This window comes from Sceloporus occidentalis, unplaced genomic scaffold (assembly GCF_023333645.1).
Source record: "Sceloporus occidentalis isolate IW3139 unplaced genomic scaffold, rSceOcc1.0.p SCAF_3, whole genome shotgun sequence".
Lineage (NCBI taxonomy): Eukaryota > Metazoa > Chordata > Lepidosauria > Squamata > Phrynosomatidae > Sceloporus > Sceloporus occidentalis.
This window is the reverse complement of record NW_028316983.1, coordinates 6,477,120-6,501,487: the sequence shown is the minus strand read 5'-3', so window position 1 is coordinate 6,501,487 and position 24,368 is coordinate 6,477,120. Positions and strand designations below refer to the sequence as shown.

General features: G+C 40.2%; 1 protein-coding gene across 5 annotated transcripts in view; it reads right to left on the bottom strand.

Annotated features, from left to right (window-relative positions):
- The window catches only part of RTEL1 (regulator of telomere elongation helicase 1), a 92,996-nt gene that overhangs the window by 7,081 nt on the left and 61,547 nt on the right, over positions 1–24,368 (bottom strand). For 3 of the 5 annotated variants that reach the window (XM_089513531.1, XM_089513534.1, XM_089513532.1), the window contains exons 26-34: positions 22,506–22,656; positions 21,429–21,577; positions 20,910–21,005; positions 18,917–19,127; positions 15,572–15,709; positions 14,301–14,459; positions 11,847–12,086; positions 5,898–6,095; positions 2,350–2,493 (exon numbers count right to left, since the gene is read on the bottom strand). In XM_089513531.1, the coding sequence (XP_089369657.1) occupies positions 2,350–2,493; positions 5,898–6,095; positions 11,847–12,086; positions 14,301–14,459; positions 15,572–15,709; positions 18,917–19,127; positions 20,910–21,005; positions 21,429–21,577; positions 22,506–22,656 (1,486 nt within the window). The remainder of the gene's footprint in view (positions 1–2,349; positions 2,494–5,897; positions 6,096–11,846; positions 12,087–14,300; positions 14,460–15,571; positions 15,710–18,916; positions 19,128–20,909; positions 21,006–21,428; positions 21,578–22,505; positions 22,657–24,368) is intronic. The other 2 variants (XM_089513533.1, XM_089513535.1) reach the window with 2 other exon arrangements.

The following is a 24,368-nucleotide window of genomic DNA, read 5'->3' as shown; positions in this document are numbered from 1 at the left end:
ATGACCTTGTTCACCTTCCCCTTCACATCTGGATTCACCTACCATTGCACTTCGGAAGCCAAAGGGAAGGGATACAAAAGTATTTAGCCCAGCCCTTGCCATGCAGAAATACAACTCTCCAATCATATATATATATATATATATATATATATATATAGAGAGAGAGAGAGAGAGAGAGAGAGAGAGAGAGAGAGAGAGAGAGAGAGATCCCAGAGGTATGGAAGGCTCAAGGAAATGCGCTAGGGGCCACATTGCAAATATACAATGGTTAATGGAGTGCACAAAAGAATTCCAAGAAAAAAATCAGCATGTGCTTTATAGACTATAACAAAGCCTTTGACTGCATATATCACAAAAAGCTATGGAATGCTCTTAAAGACAGGGGAATGCCACTACATTTGATATTCCTGATGAGAAATCTGTACTTAGGACAAGAGGGAACTATCAGAACAGAATAAGCAGAAAGAGAATAGATCCCAATTGGCAAGGGGTTCAGGCAAGGATGCATATTATCACTCCATCTGTTCAACCTGTATGCAGAAAATATCATACAAAGAGGAGATTTAGTCCCAGAAGAAGGAGTAAAGACAGGAGGAAGGAACATCAACAATCTAAGATATGCACATGACTTCAGACTATTAGTAGAAAACATCATGGACTTGGAACAATTATTAAGGAAGGTCAAGGAAGAAAGTGCAAAGGCAGTCTTGTTGCTAGACATAAAGGAAACAAAAATAACAACCACAGAGGATGTACATAAATGCAACGTAGACAATAAGGAAATTAAAACAGTTAAATATTCCCCATACCTTGGATCAAACATGATCAGAAAGGAGACTGCAGTCAAGAAATAAGAAGGAGAGTAGGAATGGGAAGTAAAGTTAGAATTGTCCATTTCATTGTATTCCCCATTACTATGTACAGATGTCAGAGCTGAACAGTGAAGAAAGTGGATAAAAAGAAAATCACTTCATTTGAGATGTGGTGCTGGAGAAGAGTCCTGAGAATACCGTGGACAGCCAAAAAGACAAACAAATGGATCCTTCCACAGATCAAGCCTGAAATAGCCCTAGAAGCCAAGATGATCAAACTGAAGCTCTTGTACTTTGGCCATGTCATAAGAAGCCATCACTCATTAGAAAAGATATTAATGCTGGGAAAGGAAGAGGGTAGTAGAACTAGAGAAGACTGCATGCCAGATGGCTAGATTCAATCAGGGAGGTCAAGGGCCTAAATCTTAAAGACCTAATTACACTAGTGGAGGATAGAGGGGTCTTGGAGATGTCTCATTCATAAGGTCACCATGAGTGGAGGTTGACTCAAAGGCAGCTAACAACAATAACTCTTGGACTGGGGTACTCAGAACTGGACACAGGATTCTATGTGAGGTCTGGCTAAAGCAGAATGCAGTGGCACTATTATTTCCCATGAGCTGGATACTACATTCCTGTTGATGTAGCCTAGAACTGCACTGGCGTCACACTTTTGACTTGTATCGCTTGTGATCCACTAATATCCCTAGATCACGCACTGCTAATCCAGAGCTGAGAAGCTGTATCCATTCAAATTCAGAGACCTCCTGTATTAGGACTGGACTCAACTACCACACCCATGATCCCACACCACTTAGTATGCTTGCCAGTCGTGCTGGGAACTGATGTCCAACAATATCTGAACGGCTACAGTTGTCCGTCCTACTAAGAAGGGAAGGTCAATTTTGCTTAAGTGGGACATAAATTCCTAATTATTGCTCACTACTTCATTCTCTACTTGCATGGCAGATGGACAGGACTGTCTCTTTATGTTTTAATTGGAATCAGTTGCTTTAAAAAACCTTAACCAGGATTAAAACAAAATAATTTTTTTTTGTTCCTGAAAAGCAATAATGTTGCCAGTTTATTTTATGAACACATCTGTCACAGATAAGGAATGGGGGAAAACACGAGTGGGGACAAGGGCTGATTGTCTGAGTGAAAGCAAAGGCATGCAATGAGAACTAATTAAAGGAAGTTATCTCTTTTCCAACTTTGCCAAGCAGGCAAGTGAAACTGGCAGTACTTCCTCACAAGAGCTGAAAATAGAAAGCTACTGCATACTAAATCAGGTTATAGTTACGTTTTGTATCTTACTTTTTAATCTGACACAGCAGCAATTTTTCGAATCTTCAGGCAGCCAAGTTTCCCCTAGCTCTGCCACTTCAGACCTTTCAGCAAGGAAAGTTCAAAACTGAACCATTAATTTGATACAAAAAAAAGATATGCTCTATTGAACTATGCACTCATGATGTATTTCCTAGGCAGCTGAGACACCTTAGTAGGGAATGTTTTTTCTTGATCTATATACACCTACCTCCTACTGGTGAAATAGGTACAATATCAGAATTTGTGGGTGCTCGTAAACTGGTGCGGTCTCCCTTGGTCTCCTGAGACTTTGAGCTGCTTATGGGTGAGGCTATAGTTTGGCTTTCCTCCAGTATCACATTTTTGGAGGTCCCTGTGGACAAAATTCCAAAAATAAATCTCAGAAAAGCATATATATAGTTTGATTCTCGTTATCTACTGCTCTTTCAATTATGCAGAAATATCTCTCCTAACCTTTTTGTGCCTACACTTTACAGATAGCTTGCAACAATATAAAATCATTAATACCTCACAGAATCATAGAATTGGAAGAGACCTCAAGGGCCATTCAGTCCAACCCCCTGACATGCAATAACTCACAATCAAAGCACTCCCAAAGATGGTTGTATTGGGCCAAAGGTTTATAGCCTCAGCAAACCTTGGTTCAGGCTGCAGTTAGCTTTAAAAATGTGTAGGCCTCATGCATCTTGCTAGAAGAATGAGTCAAAGAAAGTTCTCCTCATCTGTGATGGTACAGGGGAAGAGACAGGACATTCCAGAGTAAAGGAGAGATAAGCGGTTCCTAGCTCATCCTGGCATCTGTGATTTGATAAACAATTTGCTGAGTAGGCATGGGAATGTCTTTCTCCCCTTTCCTTTGGTGCAGACTCTGTAGGATACATGATGATGTAGTATATGTTAAGCTGGTGCTAAATCATAACAATATATAACTGTGCAAGCAGACAAAGGAAAGGTGCCTTGCAGATCACACATGCCGGACTGCCTGGCCTTTGTATATGTATGGCTTTGCCTTTGTTTATGTTAACCTGCTTGAGACTTTGGATCTATGCTTTTATTTCTTTCTATTTTTGTTGTTTCAAATAAATAGCCTTCTTGAGACCAAAACTGTGTGGTCATTTTACCTGTCTCCCAACCCTGGAACCCACACACTTGACAACTGGAGCCCTTGAGAGTGTTCCACTTGACAGCTAATGTCTGGGCTGTGAGTGAAATAATGGCCATCCTGCTTCTGTTTAAAAACCTCCAAAGGAGGCTCCTCCACACTCCAAGGCATAAAATGATATATAGGTGTCCCCCTGTGTTTAGATGCCTGTTTTTTTTGACAAATTCTATCCAGTAATGACTAAATTACTTCCCAGTATCATAAATTCACTGTATAATCCACTCTTTTCAGCCATATGTAGAGTTAATGGGGTCTGATTATGTATAATTTAAAAGGGTCGAAAGAGCAGTTCAGCAGTTGCAGCTACTACAGTATTATAGCAACAGCAATAGCAGTTACATTTCTATACCGATTCATACTACGCACTCTCTAAGTAGTTTACAACATGCAAGCCAATTGCCCCAAACAAGCTGAGTACTCATTTTACCAACCTATGGAAGGCTGAGTCGACCTTGAAACCCCTCAGGATCTAACTCACAATGTTGTGGTTGCAGTACAGTACAGCATTTAACCACTGTGCCACCAGGGCTCCCTATTGTACTGTGTGCACACTGGATAAAAGCTTGCACTTTGCACAATGCTTTTGTGACCACATGCTGCCTTTTTCTCCCAACTCAGCACCATCATTTGATCAGTCTATGAAGGAACCTTGTGGCCATCTCCTTCTGATGCCAGGGAAGACAGCTGGGAAGGGTACTCGGCCACACCTGGAAACACTCAGGAAAGTTTGGAAGCAGCTTTAAAGGAGAAAGTGGAGCATCCTGTCTTGCTCTCCTGAGGAGCACATAGAAGGAAAGAAAAAAGAAGAAAAATGGGGCAAGGGAGAAAGAGGGGTACAGAGTAGGTGAACGTGTTTGTTCCCAGTGGGTCTGGAAGGTGGGGGAGAACTGAGGAGAGAGGAAAGGATTGATTGCGGGAGAGTGTACTCACTTGCCACTGCCGTCTCCTTTTGTCTCCACCTTGCCTTTGCCAGCTGTTGCTAGTGTTGCCACCAATACTACTTCTCTGCCCCCCACCACACCCATGCCAAACCATGAGGCAGGTGCGTGGGTGGGCTTTCCTGCAGAATTCAAGCCACTTCTTGCTTGAAATGCCTTGCCACATTTCCAAAAGAATGAGCCACCTGATTTGAACAATCTTTGTCTGGAGGGCAGGAAATGATGGAGGGGAGAGAAGTAGTTGAAGGTTTTGTGTGCAACCCTCAGAGTGCCCTCCCCCTCTTCTACACCACTCTCCATCTGTAGCCTCTTCCAAACTTTCCTGAGTTCTTCCAGGTGCAGCCAAATACAGGTGTTGCCTGCTTATTTAACAATTAGGGACTAGAATACTATAGGTTCCACATTTTAATAATTTCTGCTTTTGACAGTGCCTTGGTCCCTAACTTGTTGAATCCTGTATTAAATACAATAAAGAAGTGCAACAAAAACAGTGGCCATAGATAAAACTGTAAAATTTCTTTTAAAGGTCAAATGCACTAGCCGGACAATGGCCTCTTTGGGTTCTCTACTGGCATAATTCAAGAAGACCAAGCTGTACTACAATGGTGGGGTATAGCTGGTGGAACAGCACATACATGGGAAGGAAACCTATGAATGTTGCATTTGTGGCTCCCACTTGAGCTTCAAGAAAGCAGGAAAGGGGCTCAGTTGAGGGCAGGAGTCACAAATAGACCGAATTAGGGGAAGTTTTTAAAGAAAGATTATAATTCCCTGTTGGCTGTGGAATTCTAAGAGTTATAGTCCAAAAGAATATGAGATGACATGATTTGTTGGAAAAGGCAATGTTTGGCACGTAGAAGGCAGTAGAAAGAGGGAGACAACATAACAGGTAGAGAGACTCAATCAAAGAAACCACAGCCCTGAGTTTGCAAGACCTGAGCAGGACTGCTGTTATCATGTTGACTTGGAGGTCTCTTGTTCATAGGGTCACCATAAGTCAAAGTCAACTTAATAGCAATTAACAAGGACACCAAATGAAATCTACATTTTTCAAGCTCTGTAAGTTAAGCCATGCAGCAGGTTGCAAAAATCTGTCTGACCAGAGGTGACACTGAGACAAAAATGTTTATATACAAATTTGGGGAAACTGAAACATCTCATAGCATTTTCTTGCCACTCCTCTATAAACTAGTGGTGGTTTCCAGCCTTATTGTAGTTTATTTCTTATACAATATGTTGCTTTCGTTGTGCCTTCAAGTCATTCCCAGTTTATGGCTACCTTAAGGTGAACCTATCATAAGGTTTTCTTGGCAAGATTTGTTTAGAGGGGAGTTTGCCACTATTGCCTTCCTCTGAGGCTGAGAGATTGTGACTTGCCCAAGGTCACCCAGGAGGTTTCCATGGCTGAGCAGAGAGATTTGAACCCTGGTCTGCAGAGTCATAGTCCAATGCTCCAAACATTACATCACATTGGCTTTCTATATCTTACACAATATAGAAAGGATTAATAACACAGAAAAGTAGATTTAAAACACCACTGGAGGTTTCTCTTATAAGAAGCTCATTGCTGAATGGATTGCTATCATGCCTTTCAATTAAGAGAGGGCTAGACTGTACTGTCAGCATGAAAACACCTGTGAAACAAGCCTTCCAAACCTGGGGTTGGACTTGCAGCTTTATCCTCAGTTTTGGGTTCTCCTGCAGTGGGGTATGAGTCCCTTGTATCAATGTCATGCTCCTCCTGAGCTGGCAACAGAACCTCTTCACTTTCTCCAGGGTAACTCATTCCCATCAGCTCTTCGCACATTTGTCTGAATTGCTTCTTGTGATGGGGCCGTACAAACATAGAGAACCCTGTCAATGGAAACAACAAACATGACATAAATACAGACTTGGAGGTAATCTGTAATAAGCCAGGGACTTCTAGGGGGGAAAGGGACGTATTTTATGTTTTTCACAATAAGAAAGGAAAAGAGTAACATTTTGTCTCATCCCAAAAATCTGTCTCTGCTCTTTTTATTGAAATCAGGAAGACCCAACTTTGAAGACATTTGGTTTTAAGAATGAACAAATAATGACTCACTACACAGTGACAAATTAGAGTACAGATCAACCTTAATTAACAAGATAGTGCATTACTTCTTTAACAGAAAATTTGGTACCAGAGGCAGAAATAACAAGGAGAGAATAGGGACTGGATCCTACACCATAAAAAGAAGTTCAACATGCTTCAGCAGATTTTTTATTCAAAACTAACCCCATTCAGATGTGAAGTGAAACAACCAGGTCAGCTAAGCTGCCATAAGTAAAAAATAATTTAAAAAAATTGAATTTTGTAAGTAAGTGCAATACCTTACATTTCTCCATGTTGAATTTCATTTTGTTAGCTTTGGCCCAGTTTTCTAGTTTATTCAGGTCATTTTGAATTTTGATCCTGTCCTCTAGGGTATTAGATACTCCTCCTAATTTGATGTCATCTGCAAATTTTATAAGTATGCCCCCAATTCTGTCATCCAAGTCACTGATAAAGATGTTGAATAGCACTGGGCTCAGGACAGAACCCCACTGGACACCCCACTGGTCACTTCTCTCCAGGATGAAGAGGAGACATTGCTGAGCACCCTTTGGGTTCAGTCGGTCAGTCAAACTATTATAAATCCAGCTTGCAACTATTTTTAAAAAAACGATATTGGCTGCCTTGTGGCATCCCAACTGGTCACTTCTCTCCAGGATGAAAAGGAGCCATTCAGACTGAGCATACAGAATCAGGCTTATCAAGTTACACAAAAGCAGCAAGTAGTAACCAAGAACAGATTAAAGAGTCCAGACCCATGGAATTATATCCAGAAATTAAGCATTAGACACACATGATAGGTTAATACAGCATATGGAACTGAAAAGGGTTGGATGCTGGAAGGCTTTATCCATAGAGAGGCAAGAATCAAAGGTGGACTGAAGGGCTTGGGACAAGATGAGACATTCTCACCAGCTTCACAGGTACAGTTGATGTAGACACAACACAGACTAAAGCCATAAAACTTCTGGTTAGGAGAACAGCTGTAGCTTGGAGGGAATGGATATCACAGCTGTCACATAGTGATTACAGAGTCCAAAACCTGAGTATGGAACAAATTAACCCATGTAATTGTATAGCTACATGCAGCAGCTTGTCATGCAGCATCATGTATCCTGCATCTCAGGAAGTAGACTGAAGTCTACGAAAGCTCATGCTACCAGTTTCTTTCTTTCAGTTAGTCTCAAAGGTGCTACAAGATCCCTTTGCACTCTGATTCCCTAACATGGTTATGTCTTTGAAATGTAATATTTAGGAATGCCACCTCTTACTACATCAGTTCTGAGGCATTATTTTCTGTGTAAGATGGCAAAAAGAATGTAAAAGAAATATTTGAAGCCAAGGAGTCCATCTCTTTTGAAAGTCAAGGTCTCTTTTCCATTCCAGGAGAATTCCAATGTGTTAAATGCCAGTCTGAGCATATTGTGCCTTTTAAATGCCAGATGTGCACCTTCATTTGTTGCAAAGCATGCTGGGACAGCTTATTAAAGGTTGGCTTTGGGTTTTGTTCAAGATTTGGAAACTTTCCATGTTTTGTTTTCCTCTTCTCTCAGAACAGGATGACTTGATGTTCCATGTTTATTTTGTATGGAAGTTACTGGAAGGCACATTGTCTTCAGAGTGTTGCAATAAGTCATAGAATCATAGAGTCAGAAGAGATGCCAAGGGCCATCCAATGCAACCTCTTTCTGCCATGCAGGAAGACAAAGTCAAAGCACTCCCAACAGCCTCTGTTTAAATACCTCCAAAGAGAGAGACTCCATCAATATCTGGGCCAACATCTTTCACTGTCAAACAGCTGTTAACATCACAAAGCTCTACCTAATTTAGGTGGTATCACTTTTTCTGTAGCTTGAGCCCATTGCTCCATGTCCTAGTCTTTAGAGCAGCAGAAAATAAGCTTTCTCCTTCTTCCATATGACATCGCTTCAGATATTTAAAGATGGCTATCGTGTCACCTCTTAATCGTCTCTTCTCCAGGCTAAACATACCCAGCTCTCACCCTGGGTAGGCTGTCATGGTAAGAGGACTGCTGCATTGAATCTCAAGTGGCCACATGGTGTTGCAGAGGAATTGTGGAGATGACCATCAATACTACCACAAAAAAGAGGGGAATTATACCAAGTTGTAAGGGTGAAGAGAAGCAAGCTGAATCTCTATTTCCATTCAGGGTTGTCCCCACATGGTTTCCCTCTCTCTGATTTGTTTTTAATGTGGTGGGATCCGGACCTTTCACCACATTCCAATCTGTTCAAATAATGGAAGGGAAATCAGGGATGACCTAACTCCCGCGGACATATAAAACTTTCCAGTAAGGGACATAAGGGGGAATCCTTGCCTCCAGGCTAACTTCGGCTTCTAGCAATTTGCCAGATTCTTAGCAAATGGTCACTCTGACCTGCAGGCAACTTTATGGCCAGAGATTAGTGTACAGAAGAATCAACAAGTAGTAAATAATAAATAAACAAGTAATATCCCCAGAAGGCCCTGAATTACTAAGTACAGTAATTACGATCAGGAAGAGCTTAGCAAAATGTCATCATCTCTTAATAAGAAATTACTTGGTGGTGTTGGGGTTTGTTTTTGTTTGTTTGTTTGGTACTCAGTTAAAATTAGAATTCTTGAGAAACCTATTCCAATGAGTAACAAATTCCGAAGGCAATTAATCAGTCCTGGGTGTGTACATGCCAAAGATTTTGGTTTCAGTAAGTGGCCAATTACTTTGGTCTCCATTACTTGTTTAGAGCACTAGTTTAAGCAATATCTACTATAAGTTATTTTAGTCAATTTTTTAGTGATTCTACTAGAAAAAAAAACCCTCTTTGCTCTGAAAGCTTCCCACAAGTAAACATCTGACTATTAGAAAATCCTCTGGCCTTCTACAGAAACCCAACCCAACTTGGAACCCACCCCATTAATGTCTTATTAAATGCATAAGGTCAACTAGTGGGGTTCAGAAACTTTGTGGCTATCTGATCAACCATTTTGTGTTTGATGCCAATGATTCACATCTGGCCTGCTGAGTCAATTTCTACAACATCCATTGATAACACTGAGATGGGAAAGATGTGTCTCTCCATCTAAGCTAACTTAACTTGGTGTCAGGATTTCAGGAACTTGTTTTCAGGAATCTGTGACCTGGGATATGATAAAAAAATAAATTACACCTGGCATCATTCGTTCAGCAGCTATGATACTGTAAACTGGATTTACAATCTCCTAATTGCTGGAGATTCATGTTTACAGTCATTAATACTTGCATATACCCCCCCAACCTACTTTTTCAGCTTGCAGCATCGCAACAGAAGGGTTTCTAAGGAACTGCTGATTGAGGCACTGGAAAGTGATGTTTGCAGCATTCTCCTGGTTGCAAGGTGCATTGAAACCAACAACTGGAGTAGAATTCTTAGGGGTTTCTCCAGCTGCCTGATTGCAACATGGCCTGCAATGGGAATACCACTGTAGATATCATTTCCCAGTGCCAATAAGCAACAGCTCAGAAACCTTTCAGTTGTGATGCTGGCAGGATGAGAAAGGGGATGGAGCTCCATCATTGTAGTTATTTCTGATGATGCAGGATCTTGGCCCCCTTTGTTATTTTCAATAACCTCACTAACTGAAATGTAGTATATCCTTCAATTATGAGTGAAGGCAAAAAAGGAAAGTAGTATTAGCAGTACCTGTGTCTTTGCCATCAACAGAAAGCACAGGTATTTTCATATCACATCACACTTTTTCAAATTGAAACCTTTGTTCTGTAGGCCACCCCCATATCCATCACAATACTCATTTTCTTGTAGTCTATGAACTTTCTCTGTAGCAGCAACCCAGTTGTGGAACCACTGCCACCATCCCTACCTCCATTAGAAGCCCAACAGGCACCTACAATGATGCTATTCTAGTGCTGAGTAAAAACATAAAATCATACGGTATGGCCATTTATGAAAACCTTGGGGATCTAACTGATTTTGTTCAAAGCTACACATCTGTGATTTTAAACTGTTTTAACATGTGAGTGGTTTTAAACAGTCTTAGCAGTCTTTCGGATGTGTCCTCTATCTCTTTTTGCTTTCATTTCTTAATACTTACATCTGCTGCTAGTCTTGCCCCAATATTGGCCTGGTACAGACAGGCAAAATGTGACATGGTGTCGGTAGGGTTAGGGAGCGCACACCATGCACATGCTCCCTAACCCTAGTACTGTACTACTGGTTTCGGCAAAATGGCATGTCGCACCGCACTTGTGACGTCATGAGTGCGCTTTTTGCGGGTTCTTTTTCCACCAGCAGGAAGCTGCATAGTTTGTCTGCTGTATTCCCCCCCCGGCGGAAAACTAGGTGCCAGCAGACTGCCCTTTTTATGCGGTCTGTACCGGGCCATTATCATTAACTATTAACTAACTATCAACTGTGAGGATAGATGGAAATTAAAAACTGTGGAGAGAAGGGTTGGAGGTAACGGTATTAACGGCTTGAAATTTTGAGGACCCTATCTGTCAGGGTTGGCGCGAGGAATAAACCTGTGGACTGTTCCTTAACTCTCCTGGAGAATGGTTTATAATACTTTTACTCTTTTAAATTGTTCTTATTGTTTAAGCTCATTTTACTGTACACTGCCCTGAGATCTCTGGATACAGGGAGAGATTACTATTGTTGTTAGCTGCCCTTGAGTCGAATTTGACTCATGGAGATCCAGTGGATAAGACATCTCCAAGATCTCCTGTCCTCAACCTCACTGTTTAGGCCCTGTAGGCCCAGGCCTGTGTCTTCCCTGATCAAGTCTTACCATCTGGCATGTGGTCTTCCTCTCTTTCTACTGACTTCTACTTTTCCTAGCAACATTGTTTTTTCTAATGATTCATTTTTCCTCATGATGTGGCCAAAATACGTCAGCCTCAATTTAGTCATCTTGGCTTCCAGAGAGAGTTCCAGCTTGATCTGTTCTAGGCCCAATTTGTCTTTTTGGCCATCCACAGTATCCCCAACACTCTTCTCCAGCACCATATCTCAAATGAGTTGATTTTCTACTTATCAGTGTTTTTCACTGTCCATCTCTCACATCCGTATGTGAGAATGTATCTATACGGTGATGGCTTGGAAGGTCCTCACCTTAGTGTTCAGCATTATGTTTTTACACTTTATGATCTTGTCCAGTTCTTTCATAGTTGCCCTTCCTAATATCAGTCTTCTTTTAATTTCTGACTGAAGTCTCCACTTTGATCAGTATTTCAACCAAGGTATGGGAACTCTTTGACTATTTCAATTTAAATAATAATTTCTTACTGCTCCTTGTTGCCCTCCTTGTTGCCCTCCTTGTTGCCCTCCATAATTAATTGATGATACAAGGAAAATACTTTCTGATGTTATTGTGCGCCACAGCAGAACTCAACCTTGTCTGCTATACAACTCCTTAAGGAAATCAGCTATTACAACATAATGAGGGCTGTCTTAGCCTCAACACTGTGTGACCAGGAAATGCCCAACTCCACAGCCAGCACAGAACTGTAAAAAAGTGAATAGGCTGGTACTTGCTTTGTAGCAGGTGAAAATGTTCTGGCTTCTCTGTGGTGAGGGCTGCCACTACAGACACCATGGCATCATAGTCATCTGTTTTCTTGTATGCTGACAGTGCAGAAAAGAAGCAGTTAAAGCTGCTTTTGTCTAAGGTCAACTTGAGATCATTCAGGTATGCTGATCGGATTTTTTGGTTGTGGTCCTCCTTTAGAGAGCTGGATGACTTTTTGGAAGATTCATCAGAGCCACAGTTTCCTCCTGGGAAAATAAAGAGCAGATAGGGCATGTAACAACAACACTGTAGAGAGAGACAAGTGCCCATGTTGTTTTGTAACTGCATGTTCTGTTACTCCTTCTTTGGAAGAATGAACAATATAATTCCTGGCAACTATTTTATTTTTAAAAGAGGAGTGGTACGAAGACGAGAAACAAATGAAGTGTTGTCTAGTAACTGGGACTAGCCTAATGTACAATGTGCAACAGAACATGTAGCAGTGTGCTTAACTAATTTTTGCCAAAGCACTGGAGCAGGAATGGCCTGAAAAGATTCTTAAGTGCTTGTCAAAATAAAATAAATAATAATAAAACTTTTATTTATATCCCCGCTTTTTGTTTCGACAATCTAAGCGGCGTACAACATTAAAATAATACAATAATATGTACAATTCACACACACCCCACAATGGATTAAACAGTTATAGCTATTAAAATTACAAAAACTAAAATCTAAAAACAACAGAACAATAGTCATCACATATATATGTCTGTAGGGGGATCTTTACATGGTCTGATGCTATTCCAGGAAGGCCTGTCGGAAGAGGTCTGTCTTGACAGCTTTCTTAAAGCTATCTATGTTGGTATTTTGACAGATCTTGTCCGGCTGGCCATTCCATAAGGTGGGAGTGATACATTTGTGGGGGATCTTGAGCCCCTAACCCCCGTGAATGTGGAGGGACGACTGTATATACATCTCTAGTTTGAATGCTTTCACTATGGCACCCTGGTTTAATCACAGTAAAGGGAACCAGAGAGGTTAAAATTATAGTGACTAAATAACTGAACCAGAAAGAATTAAAAATAAAACTTACAGTGAGCAAAGACCCCCCCAAAAAAGTTTGGGTTTTTTTTAAACCCAGAAAGAGGATGAAGCTAAGCAGAATATCTTAACTGTTACAAAATGCTCTGTCTGAGATAACATAATGCAGTATTATTCCTGGCAGCAGCAAATGTGTGGCTAACACATCTGGATTCTGCTTCTGTACAGGTTATTGCACAAAGATCTAAATTTAAATAATAATAATAATAATAATAATAATAATAATGCCATAGAAATTATTTTCATGAGGCAATGGCCTAAGGTTGGCTAATAATACACACTTAGTTCAAAGGCAAGGAATTTTTATCATGTTACAAATATTTAATCAACGAAGTGTAATGCTTCCTGAGAACCAACAGTCATTGTATTACCCAGTGTTGAATCATAATTTTTTTGTTGTTAACTACCCTAGAGTTGGCCTTGACTCATGGCAAGCTTGTGGATGAGACATCTCCAAGCCCCACTATCTTCCATTGCTTTGCTTAAGTCTTGTAGATTCATGCAAGTGACCTCCCCAATTGAGTCTAACCATTTGGTGTGCAGTCTTCCTCTCTTACCACTGCCCTCTACCTTTCCTAGCATTATCGTCTTTTCTAATAAGTCATGCCTTCTCATTATGTGGCCAACGTCAGCCTCAGTTTTGTCATCTTGGCTTCCAGGGGAGTTCTGGTTTGATCTGTTCAAAGACCCATTTGTTTGTCTTTTTGGCTACAGGCTAAAATAATCATTTGGACTTCATAATCATATGAATGCTTCTAAATTGACCTCTAGTTCAAGATACCAATGGAGATCTTTTCATTTTCTAAGGAATACTACAAGTCCAAATACAACTATAATATTTAAACTTCTAAGACTGTGTTTTAACTGTTACAACTGTATGCAAAATGATAAGCATGACTGGCAGCACATTGCTCAGAATTACTCACTTGTAAGTTTGTTTCTTGGGGAAGACTGTGTTTCTGTCATTTCTTTAATCCGTATATGACAGGAGCATTTAACAGAAATACCACACTAAGACTGCATCTGCATTGCAGAAATAATCTACTTTGACACCATTTCAACTGCCATGACTCAATGTTATGGAATCCTAGGATTTGTAGTTTGTTCTGGCACCAGAGCTCTCTGGCAGAGAAGGTTAAATGTCTCATAAAACTACAATTGCCAGAATAACATAGCATTGCGCTATGGCAATTACAGTGGTGCCAAACTGGATTATTTATGCAGTGTGGATGCAGCCTAAGAATACATATGGTTCTCACATCAGTCTAATCATTATATGTGACTTGAATTTCAAGAGATTGTTCTTTTCTTCCCTTCCCTTTCTTTCTAAGACCATCACATCATATCTTCAGAGAACTACTGGAACTGAAAACTACCTCCATTATCAGCACTGATGTATGAACTCCTCATGCAAAACACACCTGTGACATTTGGCACTGATGTTAGGTGGGTTCTTCCTTTGTTCAGGTGCTGCTCAGAGTCAAGCTGCTTACATAGACCCTCTGAAAAGGTGGTTTTCTTCTCACTTTCCTTATCTAATATCAGAAATAACCAGACATAGACAGTGACTAAATGAAGGTGGAGCTTTGAGAACCACGAAAAGTAAGTTTCCCACAGTGGTTTGCCAAAAAAACACTAGAGATTAGATACAGTTAGCAATAACTCCATGCCAAATGCAATATTCTATACCCCCTCCAGAATGATTCATGTTAGTTCTGAGGAAATCTCATGCTCAGATTCCTGCTGTGCCAATCCAGCATCTGACAGAGAGAAGGCCAGGTGGGACACCATGGGTTCTAGATCTGCTGCATGCCAAACAATGTGGCCAAGTATGGACAACCTGCTACAGAGACTAGGACATGGAGCAATGGGTGCAAAATACAGAAAAAGAAATTCCACCTAAATATTAGGATGAACTTCCTGACAGTAACAGATGTTTAACAGTGGAATATGCTCCCTCAGAATGTGATGGAGTCTCCTTTTTTGGAGATTTTAAAATAGAGCCTGTATGACCATCTGTGGGAGGTGCTTTGATTGTCTATTCCTGCATGGCAAAGGGCTGGACTGGATGGCTTTTGTGGTGTCTTCCAGCTCTATGATTCTATTGCCCTTCAGCTGTTACTGTATTGCAATTTTCATCTTCCCAAACAGCACAGCCAACAGTTAGAGGAGTATAAAAATCCAAAAACATGTAGACTGCCACAACATTCTTATCCCTGCCACATGGCAAGGATAAAAGGCTATGCAATAGAACTCAACTTCCTTCTCTCCCCAGAGACACTAAAGGTTGTAGACAAATGTAAGAATGCTCATTGTGGGCTCTGTTTTTTTTTTTTTGGGGGGGGGGGGGGGGAAGGTGGCTTGCATTTTACAGATAGTTCAAGTCTTGCTCCTTTTGGGTTCTGTTTTTTGGGGATGGATGGGGGTTGTGTTTTGCAGACAGCTCAAGAGTGCAAAACTCAAGGATTCCTGTCTCTAGAGGTGCAAGAAACAGAAAAGGGTAGAGAAGGGAGTTCTGCTCCCTTCTGACCATGTAGTCACTCTTCCTACATACCACAGCAAGAGAAAGGGTTTCCTCTGCTCCTAGCCAGGAATGTAGTCAGAAAGACACTCACTGAAAGCTGCCAGCTTCTCAATGTCTTCTTACCTGCCTTCTTGGCCAGGACCAGTCTCTTCTCTTGGAGGAGGCTATGCTCTGGTTTGTAGCCACAGCCCACCCCTGTCAGGCAATGGCAAGCTTCGTCAAACTGCTTTTTGTGCTGTGGCCGAACAAACTGGTAAAACTCTTGCAATGGAAAGAAGAAGAAGAAGAAAAATTAAGCCCATCATGACAATTTACACTATTGCAAACTTCTCAGGGTATACCATTTCAGGCACCACTATGTTCCTAGGCATCGCCAACCTTGCGTCCACATTTCAATGTACTTTCTGAAATTTGGGTCAAAATATTCATTCTAGAAAAACTTTCAGGGTATGGGTAGGAGAAATTATCCTTTTCCCCAATAGTAATAATCCAGAAGCCTATGGGTAAATTTAAAGAAAGTTTGTTGTCACCATGCTCTTATATGTCAGGTAATGAAGGACTTCTCTTCCCCACCCCCACCACCAATCACAGCCCCAAAAGTTTTGCTTGATGTGGGAGGTCCCCCACCATACCTCCCCTGACATCAGAACTGAGAAATCTATGATTTTAGGATTCTACCTAGAACATATTGCATGTGGAGGCGGTTTTCAGTAAACGTGACTAATATAGTGGTTCCCCCTTCACATTTACTGGGGTTAAGGGTGAAGGACCCCTTTGAATATGGAAAAACCAACAATAAAAAACACTATTTTTTTACCTAAGAGATCTCCTCTAGGAATCTCCTGGTCCTCCAGTGCAACTCTATGGTCAACATCTGCCATAAGTTGATCACAGAATCATGCTGGAGGACCTATAAATGCCTAGAGAAGTGTTTTCTCTAGGAATGTGTAGGTTCTGCAGCACAACTCTATGGTCAACGTTTGGTAGAGTTGCACTGGAGAATGTAGAGATCCCTAGAGAGAACATATTAATCAAAACCGTAAATAACCAAATCCACAAAAGTCAAAGCCGCAAATTGGAGGGACAACTGTAGTTGTTTGACAGACCTCTTCTCCTCCATGATTTTTAAACACCTTTTAAAAAGCATCTAAGCCAATGGCCAGCAATACATCTTCTAAGAACATATGTATAACAAATGAAGCTACAGTACTTTATACTGAATCAGCACCCTGGTCTATCTAGGCCAGTAACTTCTACCTGGACTCAGGATTTTAGCAGAGAGCTTTCAACATCCCATGACCTGCAATCATCTCTTCATATATGAAGTTGAAGGATTTCATGGCTGGCATCCATGTTTTTTGTGGGTTTTTCAGGCTATGTGGCCATGTTCTAGAAAATTTTCTAGTGCAAAAGTGATTTGCATGTGTATTGTTTTGTGCTGATGGCATTAGCCTCCCAGCCTGAGGCTGGCCATCAGCACAAAACAATACACATACAAATCACTCCTGCATTCCCAGGCTCACACAGTATATATACACCCAACTTTTTCCAGGCAAAGCATTCTCTGAAGATGCCAGCCACAGATGCTGGCGAAACATCAGGAAGAAAATTTTCTAGAACATGGCCACATAGCCCGAAAAACCCACCAAAAACCATCTCTTCATACTTATGTTCGTTGACAGGAGGACAGCCATGCCAGGATTATATATGTGTCCTAGTGAACATATTTTCCCAAATAAAAGCTGTGAAGTTGCTTAGGATCACAAGAAGCTATTTTATGCCAGATCAGAGTATTTGTCCATGACCAGAAAGTTGGGAAAATGTGCCCGTGGTGGGTCAGATATGGCAGTTGCTTCATTTCATCTGGTCCACAAAATTATCAATTCTTTTTCCCCCTACTTATTTTCTTCTCCTGTTTCATGTTACAGTTGGAGAAAGCAAGAACAAAAATAAGCTAATAACACACTCCTTTGCTAAAAAAACTTAAGAGAAAAAAAATTCTGCATGGATGATTTTTAATTTAATTATTGCTTATGCCAATTATCCTGTTTGGTTTCCTGAAGAAGACATGGAATGGGATGGCTAAAAGATTATTTGTAAATTACACTGATAAGGCTGTAATGTCCAAGTAACACAAACCCACTGAAGGTAAAGGACTGTGTTTCAAATAATAGCTAGGATGTTTGAATCTACATTGGGAGATGGCACCATGTTGTCTACTCAGAATTAAGACAAATGAAGCTCAACAAATTTAACACCCAGGTAAGCAAGATGTTTGTATTTTACTCTTACAAAATATATTAAACGAAGAGATTTTTACATATGTGTGACTCCTCATTTGTTTAGGTATTCTCCAGTGTGTGAAAGATGAAAGAAAAAAATCCACCTGCACCAGTTAACAGCCCAGGGTCATCTCCATTTACTAGCAGTTAGCTCTTCAGAAACTAATGCAGAAAGAGATCACTCTCACTACATGCTGCTTAAGATTTCAGAGGCAGAACCTGAGACCTTTTGCAAGCAAATCAGATGTTTTATTACTGATCTAAGGTGCCTTTCATAATTCTGGACATGCAAATCCATCCTAACAACTATCCCACAATAACCACCACATACTCCTTCACAGTCGAGTATGTTTTGGTTGTAACACACATTTGTACTGCACAAAACAAACACACTCTCTTCTATAAGCAAGCAAAGAGAGATCACAGATATACTAGTGTACAATTTATTTATTTATTGACTCTTCCTTTACACTAACAGAAGTAAGCAAATGAGTTTTTGGTTATTGTAGTTATATATTTTAAATTATTTTCAAATTTTAAATAGTTTAAACATTTAAATATATATATTTTATCAACATCTTGGTTATATATATTTGACAGGTTTTTTTTTTTGTTGTTGGTTTTTGGTGTGTGCCTTCAAGTTGTTTTCGACTTATGGTGGCCCTAAGGCGAACATATCACAGAGTTTTCTGGGGCTGAGTGTCCAAGTAAGTTTCTATAGTCAATGAACCCTGAAAGTCACAATCCAGTGCTCAAACAAAACACCACACTGTCAGTTTGCTTTATATTTTACTACACTGTTTTTTGTATTTCTGTCTAGATAATTTGTTTTACAATTTTACTGCAGTTTCATATTTCTTTTACTCCTTCCTTTTTCTATGTGTGTGTAAGGATATGTATATTTGAAGGTTTTCATGGCCGGTATCCATAGTTTATTGAGGGTTTTTTGGGTTAGAACATGGCCACATAACCCAAAAAACCCACAACAAACTATATAATAATAATAATAATAATGATAATAATAATTGTACAGTAGTACACCACGACAATACATAGTTTAAGCATAAAGTTAAGTTTTCTGCACTACGCTTTTCAAAAAATGCTGACAGTGTGAATGTCACCACAATAATCAAAGGCTATCCTAAAAGCAGCAGCTGCCTAAGGGATCTCCACATGGCTACAGTACCTCGCAACAAGACATGCTTTTTCGGGTCTTCTGCAAAAATAGCACTCATTTGAGATAACATGGCATCAAAGTCATTTGTAGTCTTGTACTGCTGGAGGACCCGTGAGAAGGTGTCAAAATTTAGCTGACTCAGAGATTGCTTCACCGTTGCAATGAAAACTGCAGCCCGAGCTTTTTTGGGCTCTGAGGGGTCTTGTGCTTTATCAGCCTGCTGTAATTTAAAACAGAGAGACAAAATAAGATGCATATGAAAATCCCTTTAGTGTACAGAGGGCCCTTGGTATCCACTGCAGTTTGGTTCCAGGAGCCCCCATGGATACTAAAATGTGTGGATGCTCAAGTACTATTAAATACAATAGATACCAAAATGGTCTCTCTTATATAAAATGGCAAAATAAAGAGTTGTTTTTTTTGGAATTTATATAATTTTTGAATGTATTCAAGCCGTGGATGCTTGAATATGTGGATACAGAAGGTTGACCTTACTCTCTTTCTGATTCCTCTAACAACAATACATGACTTAGGACTGAAGGGGGAACTCAGGTTTGTGTTGGCAGGATTTGTTCAGAGGAGGTTTTGCTATTGCCTTCACCTGAGGCTGAGAGTGTATGACTTACCCAAGGTCACCTAGTGGGTTTTATGACTGAGCTGGAAATTGAACCCTGGAACCTTGGTCTAGCATATCCCTGCTCCCATTCCCACACTCTGCTGCAATTTCCTGCAGATCTCTGCTTTTCTCAGATAGGATTTGAAAACCCTTCGATCTTCAAAAGACCGATAGTTACTTAGCTCTCATTAGAGAGCAATTACTTCATTCAAGCTGGATTGAAATCAATGGCCTGACTGCCTCTCTCATCTCTACTAAACTGCACATCCTGCTGATTAGCCCAAAGGAATTTTATACCATGGACTTAAAAATTCAAGTAAGGTGTCTGCTACCGTGTGGGCAGAGCCAGAGCCATGAAGCCATATGGGAATTACTTCTATCCTAACCTGTACATTTATGCCTAGAGTGATTATACTTTAGTTGATTGGAGATATATTGAAGGATTAAAGACAGTCTATGGAAATGCAGATTTAAAAAGAGGGATTTAGCTTGTGCTGGATAGGTACCACTCCTGAACTTGGATGTGCAGTTTCAGCAATGGGCAAGAGTGCATTTGCACTGTTAAAACTAGTGCACTAGATACATCCATTCTTGATTATGTCAGACCTGGTTACAGCAATACATGCCTTGATTACATTACTGGAACACACTCTGTGTGGGGCTGCCTTTGGGAACTGTTTGGAAGTTAGTCCAAAATGCTGTGCTCAGAGTGTTGACCAGGGTTGGCTACAGGGAACATATAACTTCCTTGTTGAAGTAGCTTCACTGGCTACCAGTTCTTAGGCACAATCCAAGGAACTATCTAGCTCTATGTAGCTTAAGGCCAGACTATATAAACCAGTCACATGCCTAAGAAAAATGAATACATCTATAAGCCTCTATTTTACTTTTAAGAGGAAGGAGCTAAGAATACTGAGCAATCCTGTATTGAAAAGACAGTATTCTATTACCTCTCATGGGTAATAATATAAAAATCTGGACTGTATTATCTAACCACCTAGCCCAATATTGTGCATTTTGGCTGGCAATGACTGTTCAAGACTTCAAAATAATCTATCTCCCCCAATCATTTGATATTTTACTTTTAATTTTTAATACAATGAAGATGCTAGTGATCAACCCCCCCAGTACCTTCTATACACAAAACATGTGCTCTACCACTGAGCTTTGCATTCTCTCCACTGCCCCATATTTGACAGTGCGTCCCAAAACACACTGTTAATTATATAATTTCACAGACACTGAGAACCAGCAATATTCACACATACAGAATAAAATGATTTGCATGATACCTAGATGTTCGGCTGACTTTAGTGGTAGCTAAATGTCTGAAACAGCTGTATATTCAAAATATGCCTTTTCATTCCAGGCACAAGCAGAACATACCATGTTGCTGATAATCTTGATTTTCTTCCGGCCTCCTTTCTGCCCATCCATAAGCCTTTTCTCATACTGAAGAGACAGAGTTGACAAACGTTTGGCCTGTAAAGATAGAAGAGTTAATATAGTTTCTTCCCTTCATTTTAGGGTGTATCCACACTGCAGAAATAAAGCTGTGTGACACCACTGTAACTGCAAATACCAGCAAATGCAGGTATTCCAAAACCCATAAATAAATAAATAAATAAATAAATAACATTCAAAAATCCAAAACACTTTGGGTCCTGATCATTTCATATTCCCTTCTGTTATCCAAAGCATTTCAGACAACCGAACAGCCCATAATATTCCCTGTAGCTTGAAACAGCACTGGGTAGAAAAACACATGGATCTTGCACTATGTGAAACAGAGCTCAAGTTAAGTTCTATAGCATGACAGTCCCACTTAACAGTAGCATTCTATTAGGTGTGCCTGGAGAGAAGGCAGAGACTACTAGCACAGTCATTCAAACAGTGGGCTCATACCGTTTCTTCTCCTATCAAGCCTTCTTCCTCATCTGCCTGTCCGTTGTTCTTATCATGCTTCTCCAGAGCATCCAAGAGGCTAGCAGGTTGCTTTTTTGAGGAGGTTGGAACCTGATCATACTCTACACACAGGCTGGCCACTCCATTATCTGACACAAGATAAATCACTGGTTAAATATTTGCATTTTGATTATATTTAACTCATTTTTTTTCCAGCTTGGGGCTGCTTAAGAAGGAAGAAGGGAAAAGGAGAGATGCCACTGAGGTTGTTCAGAACAGCCCTGCTCAGCCATTATCAATGCACTCTAAACAAATATGTGAAGATGTAGAGCACACCAGCTTAACCCTCTCTGTCACCCACAAGGACAGCAATTTTCTTAACTGGACACAAACACCCGTAACAATAATTCAGAGTGGTGGAAAAATCAATGGGGGACAAAATAATGAGGCAAGAGTCTGGGAATAATAAAGGAAAGCATGCATTAGGCTTTTAGAAAAACTTTGATAGTAATTAATTCATTGTCATTATTTATTATTATTTTTACTCTTAAAAAATAAAATAAACCATACAGCTTACTGAAAACAGGCCATTTGGTTCTCATGGTGACCCTCTGGATGTGGCATCTCCAAGACCTGCTATGCTCTGCTTAGATCCTGAAAATTGAGGCCCATGTCCTCCCTGGCCAAGTCTATCCATCTGGCATGTAGTCTTTTTTTCTCTCTACTGCCTTCTATCTTCCTTAACAGCATTGTACATTACAACCCCTATATCTGCAGGGATTCGTTCCCATGGTTACAATGAATAAGAAAAACCACAGTTAACAGCAAACACTATATTTTCCAACAGATGTTGACCCTAGAGTCACATTGAAGGACCTCCAAATGCCTATTAATCTACTGTAATATCTTTTGGATTTTTTAATTAAATGACTGGGGGAGATACATTCTTTTCATTTCTTAGGGAAAAAACCCTTTTCCTAATCCATTCTGCTGAAATTCTCTAGTGATCCATTTTCAGATTCTGAGAGGAAATGATACCAATGTCCTTTTGTCCCTCTTAAAAACAAAGGCACTTACCCATCCTCTTCCTTTTCAAACTAGGAACATGGTCATCCAAATTGCTGGCTTTTGTCAAAGAAATAAATTGCTCATGGGAAGTAGAAGGTGTAGGGTTTCCTTCCTCTTCAGTGGTGCTGCAAGAAGAAACAGAAGGTGCTGGAGATGGCATCTGAAAAGAATGGAAATGTTGTTACAAAATTCAAAGTCACCTCTCAAGGAAAACAGAATCTTCCCAACCGAATTCAGTACAGTGGCAATTATTTGTAATAATAGCACATACAAAATACCAGTAGGGGAGCCTGCTACTCTTCCCTATCATTGGCTCAGTTTTGGAATAAGGAGAGTAAATGATTGAGTATGAACCAAAAAACCACAGCCTGACTTTGCAAGATCTGAGCAGGACTATTAAGAAAAGGATGTCTTGGAGGTCTCTCATTCAGAGGGCCATTCTAACACAAAGCCAAACTTAATGGCAGTTAACAACAATTAACTATTCTGAGAAGGCAGAATATCTTTCCTGGATCAGATTAATGATGTGTCCAACCCAACATCCTGTTGCAATACTGACCAGCTTAATTCTTCTCGGAAATCACAGGCTGAGCAAGTCATTAAAGCACTCCCAGTATGTGGTCGCTGCATACAATACTTCTTAATATGGAGATTCCATTAAACTATCACAACTAATAATAATTAGCTGACCAGTCTTCCATTAATTTGTCCAGGCTTTCATAAAGTTTTCTTTACTAACTGGTTTGGCTACCACCATTTCTTGTTGTTATTATGTGCCTTGAAGTTGACTCCAACAGAGGGTGACCCACTGGGGTTGAGAGAGTCTGACTTGCTCAAGGTCACCCAGTGGGTTTCCATGGCTGAGCGGAAATTTAAACCTCATTCGCCTGAAATCCTAGTCCAGTACTCAAACACTATACACTATGGCCTGTTACAGACTGCCAAAATAAAGCTGCTTCGGGTCTCTTTGGAGGTATGCTATTTAAATGATGCCTGGGTCTTAAGAGTCCGGAGGTCACGCCAAAGCCACACTCCATTCCTAAGCACCGGAGCGGAGCTTTGGTGCAGCTTCCGGATTCTTAGGCTGCATGCATCATTTAAACAGCATACCTCCAAAGAGACCCGAAGCAGCTTTATTTTGGCAGTCTGTAACAGGCCAATATTTGCTCCAAGTATCACCATACTCCATGGTCATGCATTTCCTGGGTTAGTATTATGCACTGTTTTTTGTTTCTCCCTCACCTATCACCAATTTATTTGATGACTTCAAATTCTAATATCTTGAGAGACTGAGTTCTTTCCACTCTCTAATATTAAAAAAATTCTGCCATGCCTCATACATACTTTCTAAACTATGTCCCCCAAATATGTGTCCCAAATATCTTAAACATCTTGAAAATTTTGCTGCCCTTTCTTCAATTTTCATGAGGACAGTTCAATCAGAACTGTACATAATAGAATCTGAGCAAGTCATGTCTCCATATAATACTGTTAGGATACTTGCACGGTGTTTTCAATTCCACTGCCAATAGCTCCAGAGACTGAATATGAATTCTAATTGACAAGACACACGGAATGACATTTTCCAATTAACATTCTGCTACAACTGCATGATTTGTTTCTTTGGCTGTCACAGTCAGGTGACATTAGTTGGTGAGGTTCCCATTTTTAGAGTCAATATCCATTATTACAGTGAGAAATAAATGTTTCTAATTTACTGTTATATCAGTAGTTATGTATGTGCTTCATTGGTTAATGAAGAGTAGGCTATAAATGTCAACATATCATGTCATGTCATGTCATTTCAACGTGTGAGTGTACAAATAACAGGGATGTATACAGAAAAAGAGACGTTGGCTCTTACCTGTGATA